Source organism: Sparus aurata, chromosome 8 (genome assembly GCF_900880675.1).
Source record: "Sparus aurata chromosome 8, fSpaAur1.1, whole genome shotgun sequence".
Classification (NCBI taxonomy): domain Eukaryota; kingdom Metazoa; phylum Chordata; class Actinopteri; order Spariformes; family Sparidae; genus Sparus; species Sparus aurata.
In genome coordinates, this window is record NC_044194.1 from 29,795,304 (window position 1) to 29,813,379 (window position 18,076).

The 18,076-nt window shown below is 38.3% G+C and overlaps 1 protein-coding gene across 1 annotated transcript in view; it reads right to left on the minus strand.

Moving 5' to 3' along the window:
• Nucleotides 1-467: 467 nt before the first annotated feature.
• fa2h (fatty acid 2-hydroxylase) overlaps nt 468-18,076 on the minus strand; it is a 33,487-nt gene continuing 15,878 nt past the window's right edge. The window contains exons 2-7 of the mRNA XM_030426406.1: nt 10,071-10,190; nt 6,058-6,200; nt 4,480-4,580; nt 4,106-4,278; nt 3,650-3,902; nt 468-2,938 (exon numbers count right to left, since the gene is read on the minus strand). Coding sequence (XP_030282266.1) covers nt 2,871-2,938; nt 3,650-3,902; nt 4,106-4,278; nt 4,480-4,580; nt 6,058-6,200; nt 10,071-10,190 — 858 coding nt within the window. The 3' untranslated portion in view covers nt 468-2,870. The remainder of the gene's footprint in view (nt 2,939-3,649; nt 3,903-4,105; nt 4,279-4,479; nt 4,581-6,057; nt 6,201-10,070; nt 10,191-18,076) is intronic.

Here is an 18,076-nt window from a genome sequence, read left to right on the forward strand (position 1 = left end):
TATCCTGCTAATTGGCATATAATAGAGGCAATTTTTGTGTTAGCCTGGGCTAAGTCCACATGCTGCAAATAGGAAAGATTTGGTTAATATTACGTTTTTAATAAAAAGAAATGCAAATATGCATGTCATACAGAGGATCACAAGTCAATCAGATTAATTCTGTAAAATAGGATTAACCTGGACAATTCATACTGTATTACTTCTCTGCATGTAGTATTCTACTCAAAAGTAATGGGTTACAAATAGAATTGGTCACATAATGGATGGATATTAAGTAGAAAGTTAAACAGAATACAAACTAATAATTCACTGTGATGATATAAAATAAGAGTTTTGCATTAAATGCAACTATGCTATTTTGTTTTGACAAAGCTGCTCAAGAGTCACAGAAGACATTATACAACTGGGTTCAGGGTTCATACATGTACAACAGAGATTTAACAAAAAAAAGACAAGACAGACTGACATCAGAAATATACAGACATTTATTTACAAATACGTTTGCATTTGCATAGACATTTAAAGTTCCAAAATAAAAGTTAAAAGATATTATAGTAAACAGATTTGGGAAATTTTATGCTGCATAATTTGGTACAAGTAAAAGTCCACTTGTCAGAATCAAAGCTTTCAAGCTGTTGTTTTTCACCTTCATGATATAAATATACATAAATAAGATCTGTATATACGTTATTCCAACAGGTGGAATCATTTCACTGTGACATGCAGCCGCCACAATCATTTTCATGCACATCATCATTATTATTACAGTCATCACGGTCTCCACCATCATTACAGACATTAAAAATAATTTTTGGTTCTTTCTGAAGCAACATCTTTGTGGTACATAGTGAATATATCAAAGTTCTTTCTTCACTGTACCTTTAACATTCATTATTAATTACATTGTGTGCAGCATTAGACAGACAGTCTTATGGTTTTATATAAATGGATAAGTGTGCTGCAGACAACAGGACAAACTTTTTGTTACAGCTTACCCCTGCAAGCCCGGGTGAAACTTCATTGACACAGCCTTCTTAAGGTTTACCTGAAGAGTTAAATATTAGCGCTGCTTTGAATTGCCAGAAAAAAACCATACAATTACAATCATCTTACTGCATTATTCATTCACTCCTCTGTGAGGAGTACTTCTTTAAAATAGAAAAGTTGCTTGAAAGGATTTCACTGTGCTCTACCAACTTATGTTAATGGTTTTAATTAAGTTTGTTCTGCTTTAGTTATCAGTGTTGTTGTCCAGTGTTTAGAAGAGACATTTTGAGGATCCGCCAGGCCACATCAGGACCTCCTGCTGTCCAGTCAGATGGTTAATCCATCGTCATCCTGTGGGGATCTGCAGGGCCACACAAACCAGTGGCATTTAATGGGTGGAGTGAGATATGAAGACTAAAAATTAGATCCTTAGTCTGTGTTGAAAACAAACCCTCTCTTGTCACCTAGATGACTCTGTGACCGTTAACCCCGAGATCCCCACAGCAGGAAGTCTGATAGGCTGGCCTCATGCCTCAGCTCTGTCCCTCTGACACAATGACAACACTCATCCATCCATCCATCTTTACACCTTAATGCATCCGTTTTCTTCTTGTCTCACCAGTAAAAAAAAATCTGTCCCTTCTGACAACATAAAGCTGATGCAATTTAAAAAATCTCTTCTGTACAAAGCATTTTACAAAATATTTTTTCTACACCTTTGTTGTATCATTAATGACAAAAAGAAAATGGAGGAAATATTACAAGACTTGCAAAAATATATCTCCACAGCAGTTTTAAACATTTAGAACATCATGACATCAACTGTACTTCGCATTAGCATTCTGCAGCTTTGCTGATAATTAATAAGTTAAATCTAAACTGTAAATGAATCTCAGCATGTGCTTATATCTGAAAATAAATGTTTTCTGTTCACAGCTGCTTCTAAAAACTACAGTGAGAGAAACCATGGTGGAGGGAGATTATGTGTGCAGCAGTGAGCAGCAGTGTAGGTGGGAAAAAAACAAAAAACAAAACTGTGATAGTGATGAGGGGAAGCATCAAAAGTTTTTTACTTTTTTTTTCCCTGAGTCAGTTCACCAATTTGGGGCTCTCTCTCACTCACATTCTCTACACACACTCTCTCACACTCTCTGTCACTCCGTCACATCCTCTTCCTTCTCTGTCTTTCACATTCATCTTCCATCTTTCACTTCCTGTTCCCCCTCTCCCACTCTGAGGGAACATAGGACGGTGTGTATCTGTTAGCTATTATGTGTGTGCACAGTTCCATTTGTGACTGTGGTTCGACATCATCCTGTTGGAAAATATATAGGTACCATGAAAAGAGCATTTGTTTTTTAGTTTCTTCAGTGTAGTTTTAAATGTGCTCTACAGTACTCTCCAGCCATTTAGGAATCATATAATTCCTTTCATTAAATGAAACCGTAACGATCCAAATATATATACATGAATATGTGTGTGTGTCCCTCTCTTTCTCTCAATGGCCCACCTCTTGGCTGTCAGGTGATGATTTGGCTGGGAGGTCAGTGCAGTGAAGAAAACGACAGCAGATGCTGATTTGTTATAAAAATGGCACAGAAAGGCCTCTCAACTGTGAAGAGATGATCACAGTGGGGAAACACCCAGATGAGCAAGCTTAGGCTTAATAATGTGTTCCTGGCTGGAATCAAAAAGCAGATAGATATGTGTTATAGTATGTATGAATGGATTAGTTGTAGTGACCCAGAAATCCTCAGAAGTGTGAAAGCTGTGGCTGCGGAGGTTTGAGGAGGTCAACGGTGTCCAGTAGTTTTAGCAGGAGGGCTGGTTGTTAAGAGGCTGGTTGATAAGTCCTGTGGCCCTTCAGGAGAGCCGTTTATGTGTTAGAATTTCTCATCGGGGATGACTGTGTTGAAGGGGTGGTCCCAGAATGTAGTGGTGATTCCAAAACCTGGTGAGAGAAATAACGATCACATCAGATGGATCAAAACAAAAACAGAACGGGGAATCAAATCAAAATCAAATAGGAATCAGATCAGATCAGATAGGACTTCCTTGGGCTGAGCTCTATGCAGTTATGTTTCCACCCGACTGTGATGTGAATTTTAACCGAAATTAGGCTCTACAAAGCGTAGTTTCATCAGACGTTGGGGACTTAAGCTATGTTATACGAGGGCTGTAACAAACAGAGTTCAAGAAGGAAAGGCTCAGGAAATATACATATGTTTATTCCAAACCACTTATTAGTAAATAATGAAGCCAATAATCGGATAAAATTATTGGAACGGATATACAACATTTTTTAGAATAACCAGTTATCAGACGGAACTAAGCACAATTTAATCAAGTTCTGTCCTTAGGTACTACTGTGTTTATATACTCTACTTTTAACATGTAACCATTGTTTTTGGAGGGACATTGAGTGAGAGCATAGATTTTGTGACTACAAACAGATAAAAAATACTCCATTGGGGCAATAGAGGAAACAGCTTCTCTTTCTTCATCCACTCCTCTCAAAGCCAAAACCACTCCCACTAAGTGCATGAAGTGTTTGTCAAAAGAAGCACAAAAAAAGTTTTTTTTCTATTGACCTTTTTGTAAAGGGATACTACAAATTAAAATAAGTTGATGGAAACAGCTGTACCTGGATTCCAATGCTCACCTGATCTCTGGTGCTCAAAGTGGTGTTTGACATGGTAGGCCTTCAGGCTGTACATATACGAGCCTCTCTTTGGCGAGCCGTAGTGAAGGTAGTAGTGGATCATATCGTACACAACGTAGCCACACAGTCCCCCGACAAACACGCATATCCCAAGGATATCTGGCATCGTGTTGCGAAGGATTATGTAGAAACTTCCCACCACTAAGGAGGCCAGGCCGGGAGGGAAGACCAGTCGAGAGCCGTCAAACGGAGACTGTGGAGAAACAAGTTAAAGTCATACACTTAAACATAGGAGGTTAGAAAGTTTAAATTCATTATGGCTATTGAAAGTTAATATGCAGTCAATCACCAGCATATAAGATAATTCTTTCATTTTGTGCCATAAAACAGCATCATAAAAGACTTTTACGATTAGGAGACCTGGCCTGTCCCTCTGCCTCACTGGTGTGTACTTACCTTGTGGTGTTGTCCGTGTAGGAGGAAGTGGAGCATGATGAGGTAATAGTTATGGGCCGGTGGTTTCATGTGAAAGACAAAGCGATGGATGCAGTACTCGATGAATGACCATAAGAACCAGCCCGTCAAAAAGAGCATTGGGAAAATGTACTTATGGATCGGGATTGAAAAGTCTGGAACACAAACACACACATCATGACATGACATCGATGCACACAAACATTCATCGGACATGAAAATGATGAAAACAAACATGTATAGCATGGCGTATGTGTACACATGTGATAATATGGACGTGTGAATGAAAATTAAATCACGCAATGTAACCATTATATATGGCTGTGTGTGCAGGCGGTCATGTGTATGTATGTTACCTGAACCGAGGACTATCCTGGTGGTGCCCTCTGACAGGGTGGTGTAGCAGTGCCAACTTAAATAAAACACAATAGGAAGCCACACCACTGGAACCCAGTACCTGTTGCAAGACCGCACAAAATAATCAACATCCTCTCGCTTGCTTTATACTTTCTATCAGATCATATTGAGGGTGATGCAGCGTATTGGTTGGAGTTCCAGCTCCTTAATGCACACTGCCCTCCATCTTCCAAATGTGTTCACTTTATCAGCACTGAAATACGATTTAATACTGTAAATCATGTAAGAGTGGAGATAATTACACTAGTTTCTTCATACAGAACAAAGTGATCCTGGAGTTACTGATATTCAGGTTCTGTTGTATCTTACTTTTTTTAGTAGGTTTGGCCAAATTTGACTTCTCAGCTCATAAACTTAATCCCAGCATGTGGTGCTCAGGTGTTACAACTGGCTCTGGTTAGTAGGAGGTTAAAGTGAGTAGCTCAACATCAATTTCTATTCACATTAGCTGAGCATCTGCAGAACTCCCCCAGGGGTTCCAAATACCACTGTTCAGGAATTACTGTATTAAGCCCTGTTCACCCACGTCTGTGTTTTGTGAAGTGCATTCACATGAGGTTAAGGTTAAGTCAATATTTTAATCATACTAACATTATCTCCTGGATAAGATGTCATGGCACTGTGTCAACTTTTAGAAGTGAAGTGTGTGTTTCTCAGCGGCCACATTATTAATACAGTTTGGAGCTGACTTGTACTTTTTTCTGCATGTCTTATAAGCATAAAGACACATTTGCAATTATTTTATTTCAAGTATCAGATGTTTTGTTGCTATACTTGAATATAACTAAAAACTAAACTAAACTAAACTAAACCTAAACTTCTCTGTCATCACTTCTAAGCGTCTCTCTACATGATCTCACAGCACAGCTGGTGACAGCTGTTCTACATATTATATTATGAGGTGTGATCAAAATTCTTACTTGTTTAGTTGTTATTTAAAAAGAAATACAACTCCAAATCAGAGTTTTCATAGGACAAAAATGTTCCGTGACCGCTGTGTTTGGCGAAATATGATAGGGAATATACCGTAGAATTTTAAGGCACAAGGCACATTCATACCTGATTAAAAACACAGACGTCCTTCACAAGTACTACAAATTAATAGAGGTGCCCAGGTAGAACTAGTCCAATGCAAAAAGGGTTTACAATAGATAGAACAAGCGAGTCAACAAGTCTCCTGCAGCAACGTTACAACTGTTGGCTGGAAAAACTGAACGATTCAGACATTTAGATTACATTTATTGCTTATTCTTTTTAACATCTGTGAATTACAGACATTCATATTTGGAAACTTTAGGAATGTACAAAAAGGTCATGTGAATAGATGCTTATCTGGAATACCCAGTGAAACCAAGCCTATATTGTTTGCAAGTCTGTAAAACTAAATGCATATTTATGATTAAATTAACTATTATACAACTAATTATATCAATTATATATATACATATACAAGGAAACTTTTTTCTGGTCATTCTGTTATTTTCTTTCCAATAATAATAAATAGTCTCTGCTCTCACCAGGAAGTCTTGGTGCTGGCCTCCAGGAAGGAGTTTCCAAACAGTCTGATCGGCCTGTCGACTGGCTGGTGAACCCATGCATCATATTTCTCTCCGAGGTGGCCGACCTGCCAAGCCAGGGGCTTCCGCCAGTCCACCAAATCCTGTCGAGATAGAACCAGCGAGAAATCAGTGAAATACAGCCTATACAGGTCGAGTTGACAGTAATGGAAAAGCACAGGCAAGTGTGTTTCAACAGAAAATCAGTCTGTTATTACAACAGGTGGCAGCAGAGAGTTAAAAACAGATAAACTGCACTCAAACCAGGAAATGACTATTTGTATGCTGATTTGTGTCTGTGTGCGTGTGCTTCTGCAGGGTTACTTTGCTCTAACTGCATGCTGCCAGTAATGACTGAGGGTTTTCTTCCGGAGTCCAAAGACCAGACTTTTATAACCAGACATGACTTTTATGAGTTCTTTACAATGTCCTCATGCCTCTCACATGACACACGTTGCTGTGGTGTGGGCCACCAATGATGATAAAACAGTCAAGTTTCAAAGTGACCTAGAGTCCGTTTTGTAACAAGTACAGGAATGGCCTAGGTTAGGAAAGCTGATTTCAAGTCAGAACTTCCAACAAACTTATTAATGATAAAAGTTTAGCACAATAACAGCATGACTAGGGTTGGAGAATTTGCATGAAACACATCCTATCAAAACAGCCAGTTAATTTCTGTAGTTTAAATTCTAAACGTTTGCACTTCTAACAGGCTTTGATCATTTGGGAGAAGAATGTTCGTATCAGGCACAGACTGACACAGAAACCTGAGGCTGATTGTTAGTGATTACCGGTTACTGCCTGAACGATAATCTGTCCATCACATAACCTCATTTACATACAAAGAAATGGAAAGACAGCATCTCCTCATTCACTCTGTATGACATCTGCACTTCCACACCAAGCATCATGTTAATGCATTCACTGACAGTTTAGCACTCACGGCACTTCTTGTTGCTATGACCAGTCAGCTTCCTGTCACATCACCTCACAAGTTAACAACTTCAGAGCCTCCTGTCACCTTGCCTTTTTGCCTTTAATGCCTCCATTCACTCAGGACAAAGTGATTAATGCAGCTCAGCTTATTCTGTACTGATGGTAAGTAATGCTGTACAGTACTTGTAAAGCTGAAAAAATAGTCACTGCAGTGTGCAAAAAATGGCTAAAACATACTTTAAAACATTGCACAAAAGCTAGCAAAAAGTGTCTTTATTTTTTACACAAGTATGGTGAATATGTTGTGTTTTATAATACAGTATTTTTTTGTTATGTGAATCAGAGACTATAATACTTCAATTCTTCTTTCCCTAAATACATTAATTAACATTCAAACAAATGAAAATGCACCCGATTTAGTTAAATGGCTTATTTACTTATCTGTTCCTTCACTTGATGTTAATGAGAAAATAAAAATACAACAAATAAAATGCTTTTTAGAAAAACAAGTAAGAAAGAAAACAAACTATATAATACTGTTAAATACATGAGCGGGCAAAATCCAACATCAGATAATACAGGTGGATAAAAGATGTATCAGTGTTGATATTGTTGTAAGCTATTTCTTGGCATTACACTTAAAGCTGCTGTTATTTTCTTATTAAAGTAAGTATTATATACAGTGATGTCTTACTTTTTCTTAGAGAGAAATCAGACTTTCTGATATCGCTGGCCACTTTATCAAATCAGGACAGAGAACTCCATAAATAGGTGGTCCTGTCTTCTTAGAGCAGCATCCTCCTATTCTAGTAGCTACACTGGTAATGTCAGAAAACAAGAGGCCAGCAATTTCCGTGCTCCTGGTGATGGCTTATACTACCAAACAGGCCAAGCGATGAAAAAATCTTGAATTCTTGGCAAAGAGAGCTGCCTCAAATAAATAAAAGGAGCCATGCATGTGTGGTGATGTAGGGAGGAGGGAGCATACATTGCTAACTGCAAAATGAACTGTAAATTAGCAAAAATGTCAATAATGCTTACAGCAGCGTTAAATGGATGATATGATGGGAATGCTCTAATACTGAATTCAATTGATGTGATACTTTGAAGGAAAAGACAGCCTGGCTGAATGTAGCTTTTCTGAGTGGGATTGTGCAGTCAGTAGCAGCAGACTTGAAGCTGATGAAACCAGCCAGAGGAGGAGTAGACTCAGTACCAACAGTGTAGCAGTAAAATCAAAGCCATATAGAAGTACAGGACCATATATCTACAATGACTGCACGGAAGTCAGCTTATAGTCAGCCGGATATTATTTCTGACAAAGTCCTGTTGGGCCGGCTGATGCTGACAACTGGAAAACTCTGGTGTTCATGTTCAACTTCTCCAAACAGCAAATGTTATGTATGCGTATCAGCTGCTAGTTAACAAGTCATCAGTTATTAAACTAAGATGAACAACTTTGATTTTTACAAGACATTTAGTCACATATATTAAAAAAAGAAGTGAAATCAACTATCACATGATGCCGCTTGTGACAAGAACAGGAACTTGCCACACACAAGTGGAGTGATTTGAATCAGCTGGCCACTTAAAACTACCCTGTCACACACAAACACCACATGGGCCTTACATAATATATATACTGTAGCCCCAAAATCATCATGAAACATGCTGTTTCATAAATTATCATCTGACTGGCATTTGCTAATCTAAGTGGGACAAAAAGGGATATATATAAGGCGCCATTTAGATGGCTGGTATCTGAGTCGGTACAAAAGGGCACTGTTGGGCCTTGTTATGTGATCTAACTGAGGGCCTTTGTAGTTTAATGTGTTTTATATACTGCTATACTAATACTATTCTAAAATAGGTGAATTTTACAGAGTTTCTGTATCTTAATTAACAAATGTAAAACGACAAAAAAAAAACATGCCACGTATTTGTTCAACAATGCCTCTCAATCATGACATGAGGTGCATGAGATGGCTCGGACAAAATGTTGAAAGACACACACACACACATGCACACACACGCACAGACACACACCCCAAACACCTGACTTCTAAATAATGTGAGACGGACTGTGGCTGCATTCCTGCTTTACCAGTTTGCCAGTGCATTGAACTGTATCAACACAATGCCAGAAAATAAGGCATACCTGAACAAGGAGGTGGCTTCACTTTAAACTTGCTAAAGTGACATTCCTAACACTGCTGCCACACTCAAAGGAACACCTTTTGTATTTGGTACCTGGCTTCTGTTTAATAATTTAAACCATACTAGAGCTTGGTGATGGGAGTGTCCAGGGTGAGAGGATTATTTTACAATTATGCCAGAACAAGAGGATTAAAACGTCAGCTTTATTTAAACAGCTGAATGATAGGTAAAGCTGGGTACTAAGTACTGAGGTGTATGAGGCCCAGTAAGGTCGGGTTTACAATGTGACCGGTTGATTGTGATGCACCTCACTCAATACAGTGATGCCTGGCAACAGAGTGAACAAGATGGACTAGTTGAATCTGTCACCACACTGTGCTGTGGAGGGACCTGGTAAAAAAAACACTTGTCAGATTGCTCAGTCACATGAGTGTGGCCCTAACAAACAAACAAGTGGGTCACTATGTGTATACTTGCAAGGACATACACCTCCTTAAGGGGAAAGTATGGGGTTTAAGAGGGAAAAATAATAGTAACGGTGTGTTTTTGCATTACACATGCTTTTGTCTAGCACTGTGAGAACTTCAGATTCTACAAACAAACAGGGACAGTTTTGGAATGAGGCAGGGTGAATAACCTGGTGGCTGTTCACTCTTCTTCTATCCCCCATCACGCGTGCACACACAGACACACACGCACACACACGCACACACACACTAGTTCAGTCACTCTCATTCTAGTCAAGAGCATGAAACAATGAACAATTTCAACAAACACACATACACAAATAGATACTTCATGTAGGATTACACTCTCTCCATGTGATTGCATACCAACTAATTCACAGAAACACACACACACACACACACATACACAAATACCTTGTCCAGGTCCACTGAGCTGCAGCGGTTGAATGGGCTGTCTTCATCCTCCTCCTTCACCGTCTTTTCTGACGTCTGTCCGTCCGTCTGTTCACTTCCCTTCCTCCTCTCTCTCAGAGTCTGAAGAGAAACAAGACAAAAACAAACAGTTAACAAAGGAGGGTATCCGAGAGTAAACAGAGCTTTGACATAATGAAATAGTGGATGTTTTTTTTGGTTTTTCCAAGACTGACACATGTTTAAAGTGGTACTTCCTGGGCCTTTTGAGTCTTTTTTTCAATTTAATTTAATTTTGCAAAAATCAGAGATAAATATAGTTATAAAGTCCCTATCAAATAAGCTATGGAATGATGAACACACACAAACACTGCTCTGTATGTGTGAGTTTGTTTCCAGAGGGGCTGCCCTTTGCTCTCCTCTGGTGAGTCAAACAGCCTCCTCACCTTGTTATATATTTCATGGTTATGACTGCATGTGAGCTCGACATTTACAATCTTCAAACTTTGAACCTTCATATCACAGAAAAACACGTTGGGTAAAACCTTATTCAACACTTGTTTAGTTTCTTTGGTCATTCTGCTTCAGTTTTTCTTCCCATATGCCAGCTTAATTAGTCTTTCTCGTTGAAAATGGTATATCATTTGTAAAAAAAACAAAAAACAAACAGACTAGGAATTGATTTACAACAGAAATGTTCTACCTAGTCTCCATTAAAAAGACAGACTATAAGCTGGGCAATTTTGAATGCATCATTAGTGGCGTGTACACATCTAAAGGAAGTGGCTACTGTGGCTGCCTCACACACACTGCTAGAAATTTGTAAGGGCACAGCCTTGTCGACTTCATAATAGATATTGATGCAAATGATGAAAAATGCAAATAAGCTGGAAATAAATAAATGAGCTTTGACAAGCACATGCGTATTCAAGTTCAGAAAAGAATAAACACAAAAGAGCCACAATCTAAATGCACTGAATATCGGCTCTGGAGGACACGGACAAAAACAAAACATTTACATGCTTGCATTGAATGTTTCAGTTTGATTTGATTGGAAACTTGTGCCTTGAGTCCTACTCAAGGAATATTCCATCTATCTATCAACTATCTTTTTAGTCTAAAATGCTTGCAACCTGTGACCTAAGAGGATGGTTATTTTATTTTGGTAGTATGGTCCCCTTACTGTGGTAACAATAGTCTCCTATGGTGACCCAGTTTTACCATTTGTCACCAATGTGGTTAACTGTGTGTGCTTGTCAGGCAACAAGCTATGAGAAATGCAGGAAACCAAGGCAGCAGAGTTAACTATAATGTTAGAGAAGTTATGGAGTTGGAGCAGTTTAAAATATAAAGAGCATTCTGCATAGGCAGGCCGACTGTGCAGAGTGTTGAACTGTGATGCAGGTGTAGTTTGAAAAGTTTACATTTCCATACTTCTTGCCATAAAACTGGGTTGATGTTGGATCCATTCAATAGTGACATGACATGAACCCAAGTACAACTGCAGCCCTCTGTGAAGTACACACTTAAAAAGCCATCTACAAAGAGCAGATTCCGTTTTCTTTTTTAAACAAGAGTAGGTTGTAGACAAGAATATGGCTGGAACGTGTACGGTTTGTGGTAGTGTCTATGCTCTGAAATCCTGGATATTAAATGTTCAATGCCAATTTTCTGTAGTGGTCCAAGGTTCTTAATGTTTACCGAAATAGCAGATCACGTGACATGCTAAGGAACGTTTTAGTTAGACAGTGTTATATATGAAATTGCAAGAACAATACTATTTACTATCTATCTTATTAGTCTAATTGAGTATGCAGATAGTATTATCTGACACCAGCAGAATATTCCCTTCATACTGCTTCCACTAACCCACGTTAAGTGACACAGAAACTACATTTTAGTTAGTATTTGTTGCAATCATGATGCAGAACAAGAAAGACCGAAATATATCGTTATCGGGGTTCCTATTCTCTGTGGCTAAGCACTTAAGATAGAGATTCAGTGAATTCATTATGGTCTCTGTTCTCTGAATCACACACACACACACACACACACACACACACACACACACACACACACACACACACACACAAACACACAAAGGTCCCCTACGGTTTGTTTCTAACATCACCTATGGCAATTCAACACCTACAGGGGCAACGTTACACCATCCATTATTACAATGTGCAAAAAAAAAGAAAAAAAAGAAAAGAAACAAAAGGGGCCATTAACCCGTGTTGTACCTCCTTGGAAGAATACATTTCATGTTGTAACTCACTGTGATGGAGTTATATGAAATCAATTCCATTTTCCAGATCCAGTTTTGATGAGAACAAGGTACTGTTATAAAAACCAAGCCCTGTCTACAGTATCAAGAGAAGAACATTTTCTAATATTAATACAAATAATAATATATTTTTTTTTGTAATACATCTATGTTACAGTCAGTTATTAAACTGCATTAAAATGACATATTTGCAGGCTTAAAACAGGTTGAGCAACATATACATGTATTGGGGAAATAGAGGTTTAGATAAGGAAAGGCAAAGAGTACCATCATAAAGATGAGATACAGGGCTGTTATGGGTGATAGTGTACATTTGATAATTATTTTGATTATTTGACAGGGACAGTGTTGAGCTTCTAATCTGTACCAGAGTTAGCTATAAAATAATTTACATCTGTAGTCCCTGGGCAGGAGACATTGAATAGCTTCTTTATGATACAGAGCAGATATAAATAAAAAATACAATCAGTAGCAAAAACCAGTGTAACACAGCAAAGGCTATTGGCTCAAGGCTACCAATATGCACACACACATAAAAATATAAACACAAACACTGAAACACACACACACACACACACCAAAACAATTAGCCCTATAGCTTTATTTTAGTGAAAGCAATGAGAAGACACACCCTCTGTATCAGCAGCAGCAGTCATGGCCTACGTGAGCGAACAAAAGTAATATGTGATTCTAAACCTCACCCCACTTTATACATACAGGACTGGCTTTACAATGGTCAGTGGAGCGGTGTGGCATCAAGGAATTCTGAAGGTGTGGTGCATGCAGATTATACAATATAATCTTGTCAGATGTGACAGAAAAGAATGAGACATCGATTATGACAGAAATCAAAATAGGAAACCTGACAAAATGCCCTAACTTTAAACCAATGTAACTGGTGTGAACACAAAAAAAAAGCTTTACTATAATGTGTCAATACAAACACAAGCCTCACAATTAAATACATTTTTTAAAAACGCAGACAGTACACACGACCAACATTTGCACCCTCTGTTGCATAATGCTCTGATAGAGCAAACTATACTCACTGTGCAACACCTACGCTTACTCTCTAAGGAGCTGACAGTGGAAACAAACAAATCAAACTATCACAACAGTACAGGATAAGTAAGGTACCTGCAATTCTAGCTGTTCAGTCCTTTGATTGAGCATTTCTGACCATACATATGATGAGAGTGAATGTGGATCAGTGAGTTTGCTTAACATTCCAATGAAGAAATCAGAGAAGCGTTAGCATGTATAAATTAAAGTAGTTGCAGTGGTATAATTGTAGGGAAGCAGAAGTTGTGTTGTATGACCGACGCTGATCACTGATTGGTTCCTGTTACTTAACATTTTCAACAAAAATCCTGAATAGGAGAGCTTATATAGCGATATATCAGCTGGCCAATATTGGCTTTTTACAGATATATCAGTATTGGCATATATGTTGCCTGATATGCGCCTATATGAATACTCTGTTTTATGGTATAATACTGCCGAAAAAGCTGCCACTTCAAAGCAGAAAAATGCTTGGGGTAATTGCTAATTTATAAATGCCCTGTAAAGTTTAATGTTTAAGTGAACTGGGATAATTTTAGCCAATAAAGTTTATTGTTTAACTGTAAAATATCCTGCTTGTTACAGTGTTACAGAGCCTTGTCACATGTGTTTAATTACCACAATTGAGGGATCATTGCCAAATATATGTGCATACTGGCTGGAGCACTCATGTTCACAGATCCACCTGCTGCTCAAAATTAGGTTCAAACTTGAATCCTCCATTAGCTTGTAAAATGCTATCACAGGCACCTTATACACCTGCATAGGCAAGGTCAGGCAGTAGTGATAGACTTAGCAGTGAAACAACTGAGCAATGTTCATTAAATGACACTCAGTGAAACTTCAGTCAGGACTATCTTACTAATCATTCCACTCTCCCTCTCCCCACTTCTTAATCAGCTGACTATGGGCATTTACTCCTTCAGTTATGCCAATCAGATCCTGCCACAATAAAATCGACCAATCTATTCTTCTCTCTGCTAATTACCACTGTCATTTTAACGCAAAATCATTGCAACCCTCCACTACTCCATTCACCTCCACTTAATCATACCCGGTGCTTAGTTCCAGCTCATCAGAGTCCACCTCATACTCATCCAGATCTTCAGCCATCCTCTTCATCCCATCACATATATCATATAGATTATATCACTCACGGCTTTCAACCTTCCTCTTAAAATATAATAGTGGAGCCTCATTGCCAAAGGCCGGCAAATTACAAAAAGGATTTATTCATTCAAAACCTCTCCTGATTAAATTTGCCTCTCCCATCTGTCTGTCAATCAAATCACGTTAATATAGCCAGCTTTCAATCAATCCATGCATGAATGTAGTGGTGAGAGTTAACAATAGTTGAAAACATCCACCCAGCAACAGCCTGTTTTACTCTCCAACTGTCTAGTAAGCAGTACATAAGTATCCATTGCTGTACCACTAGAATAAAGAGCATAGCCTTTCCTCAGGCTATGAGACTCCTCAACTCATCCTCCACACTCAACAGCATTTTATTTTGCAACTCTGTAAATCTCATATAAATTAACCTTGACTAATTTTCCAGTGGATTTGTATGTATGAGTTTTTTGTTAAGAATGTGTGACTTAGCCAAAGGTGGGTTGATCAAAACTATTTTAAATACTGATCGGCTCAATATAATCAGTAGTTGCACCTCTAAAATAAGATCAACTTTATACACCCAAACCATGATGATTCTATTACTGCTGAACTACTATTCTTTTAATGGGGGTAAATATTAACTAAGCTGGCTGTCATATTCCTATTTTATTTTTTTTTTAAGATTTTTTCCAGCATAGACACCTTTATTGAGCAGTAGACAGATAGGAGATATGGGAGAGAGAGGGGGATGTGACTTGCAGCAAAGGACCTCCGGCTGGAATCAAAACGGGGTTGGCTGCGTATGTGGCATGCGCTCTAACCACTCGACCACCTGCGCGCCACATATTCCTATTTTAAGATAGATACTAAACACATCGTACCGTGCCCAAGCACGTTTGACCCCTAAATTTCAGTTTCTTTGACTTACAAAGGACTGCTTTAAGGCTTTGCATTCACCTTTGAGAGGATCATTTGGCACTTTTTTCTATAGTAACAGCATAGAAATATAGTAGAACTAGATAACCTATTCAAAGAGTGTGCCCATTAAGTCCAATCTTAATTACTTGCCTGGTTTTGCTTCCTATTTATGTGACCCACTGAATATGTGAAGTGTTTCACCTGTCCCCACTTGGCCCATAGGCTTAACAATGTTTCAAATGTAAATCTTGGCTCATGAAAAGTTTTACAACAACAAAAAAATCACAATAGATTAATAATTTACATTGTATGATGTTTGAGGTGTCATGTCAGTTTAACAAACATCTCTTTTATACAGTGGTCGACAGGGAAATGCTGAGCCACTGAGAAAAACTGGAAGCCGAGCCACCACAATATCCAGGTCCAACTAATACATGTATGAATATCGAAGGTGCTGGTGACCTTTCAGCATTTATCAGGTTTTACATATTGTTTAGACAGAGATTTTCTGTAGCTTGTAGTAGAGCATGGAAGGGTGAGAGGCTGAAAAGTAACAAAGCTCATTAGGGAAATTCAAAGCCACAGTACCATGGCTGCACAGTGTTCCTGAGCCTGCTCATCCACAAGGACAACAAAGTTTTACTGTACTCACCTGACAAGAAAGTAATTCAGCAACAGCCTTTTTTTATTGCTTTTGTTGATAGTTGCACAACTTCACCTTTGAACAACATAAATGGCTTTCTTTTGGTAGCCATCTCACACTCGAAGATTATAAAAACACATTTTAGTGTTCGTGGAGGTGATCGGTGCCCTTAATGGTTGAGATTTTGAATAGGCATGACAGAGGGAAATGTATTCCTTCAAACACAATAGCAGCAAACAAAACATTATAGTTCGGGCACAGGCTGTGATGTACTTTATAGTTTTACATTCATTTCAAATCTTTAGCCATTATTTAATCCAGCAGATTGACAGAGACCACAGTTAATTTTAACTGAGGTGGTAAGGGTTTATTTATTGGGTTTATGTCAAACCACACATCTGTTATTTACCTGAAACAAGCAACTAAATGCACATGTTGTCTCCGGTGTGAAACAAAAGCAAATGAACACAGTAACACCGCAGGAATTTTTCCAACCACAGTTTGATCTAGATTTTAAGCTGCTGGGCTGTGGCAAATGAATAGCTGTATGTGGTCAGTTTTTGACTCAAATCTAAACTCTAATCTTAATCCAAATTAGAATCTAGACTAGACGGAATCAGAGCTTCACATTTGACTGACTATAAAGTCAGTAGTACTTAAATATAGTTAAGTATATTTATAAAATACTCATCAAGTCACAAGTTTAAAATCTACATTAAAAACCTTATCAAATTTTTGCTGTTAAATATTCACAACATTTTACCCAGCCAGCATCATACATGGATTTAAAGTGAAGGAATAAAGTGAGGTAAACGAAGTAAGTGTCAAATATGTTCCTTAACTGAGATGATGATGTTATTTGGCAAAAAACATACAGATATCGTATCAAATGATCGGACAACAATCATGATGACATGGTAAATATGACAAGGAAGGAAACAAACATTTCTAATATTATAACTACTGAGATCCATACTCTGGTGTCGTAACTCAGTTAAAAGCTAACTCTTAGACATCTCTCCACTCTGACTCACTCTCCATCTTAATGACCTTATTGTATTGTATTCAGTCCATCTCTCGCTTCACTAATACTCTGTCACCTGCTCCGACACAAATCTTCTACGTTACTGCCTAAATATAAAGCCAGAGAGCTAAATAACAAACGAATAGCGGATCATTTGCTAGTTGTTGTGAAGTAAACAGTTCAGGAGTTCACTAACTAATTGTCGGCCTTCCTCTGTGCTCGGTCCAGGAGTGCCTGTGTACACTTTTCATGGCTGAGCTGAGACAATGGGTGGTATGCGTGAGTTGTTGACATAACTCTCACCCCACATCGGCTCATTGTCATGTCAAGAATGATACCTATTCACTGCATTACACTGAATAGACCTTCCACTATGATGTTCCAAGTAATAGAGTGTGATTAAAATCAGTCAACAAGCTTACACAGCATTCATTCACAATATGTCAAACCTGAAATCCTTTTCTGTGACTTTTATGAAGCAAACCTCAATTACCATTTCTTTCCTTGTGCATCGTACTTGCTGTTAAAAGTAGATTATTGACTCAGAACAGGAAATAAAAAATGGTTAACTTCCCTTCTCATGGCACATTAGAATGGCCTTTAGGTTATGGTATATTCCATGGAACTGTGTTTGTGTATGCATGAATTACAATTAATCAAAAGCAGAATTAAGATAATAATTCAGAGAGAGCAGCCTGACTCAATAATCTTACTTTACAGGGGAGACTGAGGTCAAGTAGAAAGACATAGGGAGAGCTCTGTCCCTGTAGGAGGGGCAAAATGAAAGAAAGACAAAAAACAAAGGAGATGACTAGAGTGGGGTGGCGATGTGGCCTGGTACCATCACAACACAGAAACTATAGTCGGCCTGCTGGGAGAGTAAGAGGAGGGAGGAGAATGTGGGTGGACAAATAAATTGTGTGGTGAAAAAGAATAAAACATACTTCATGTGCAATAGATGA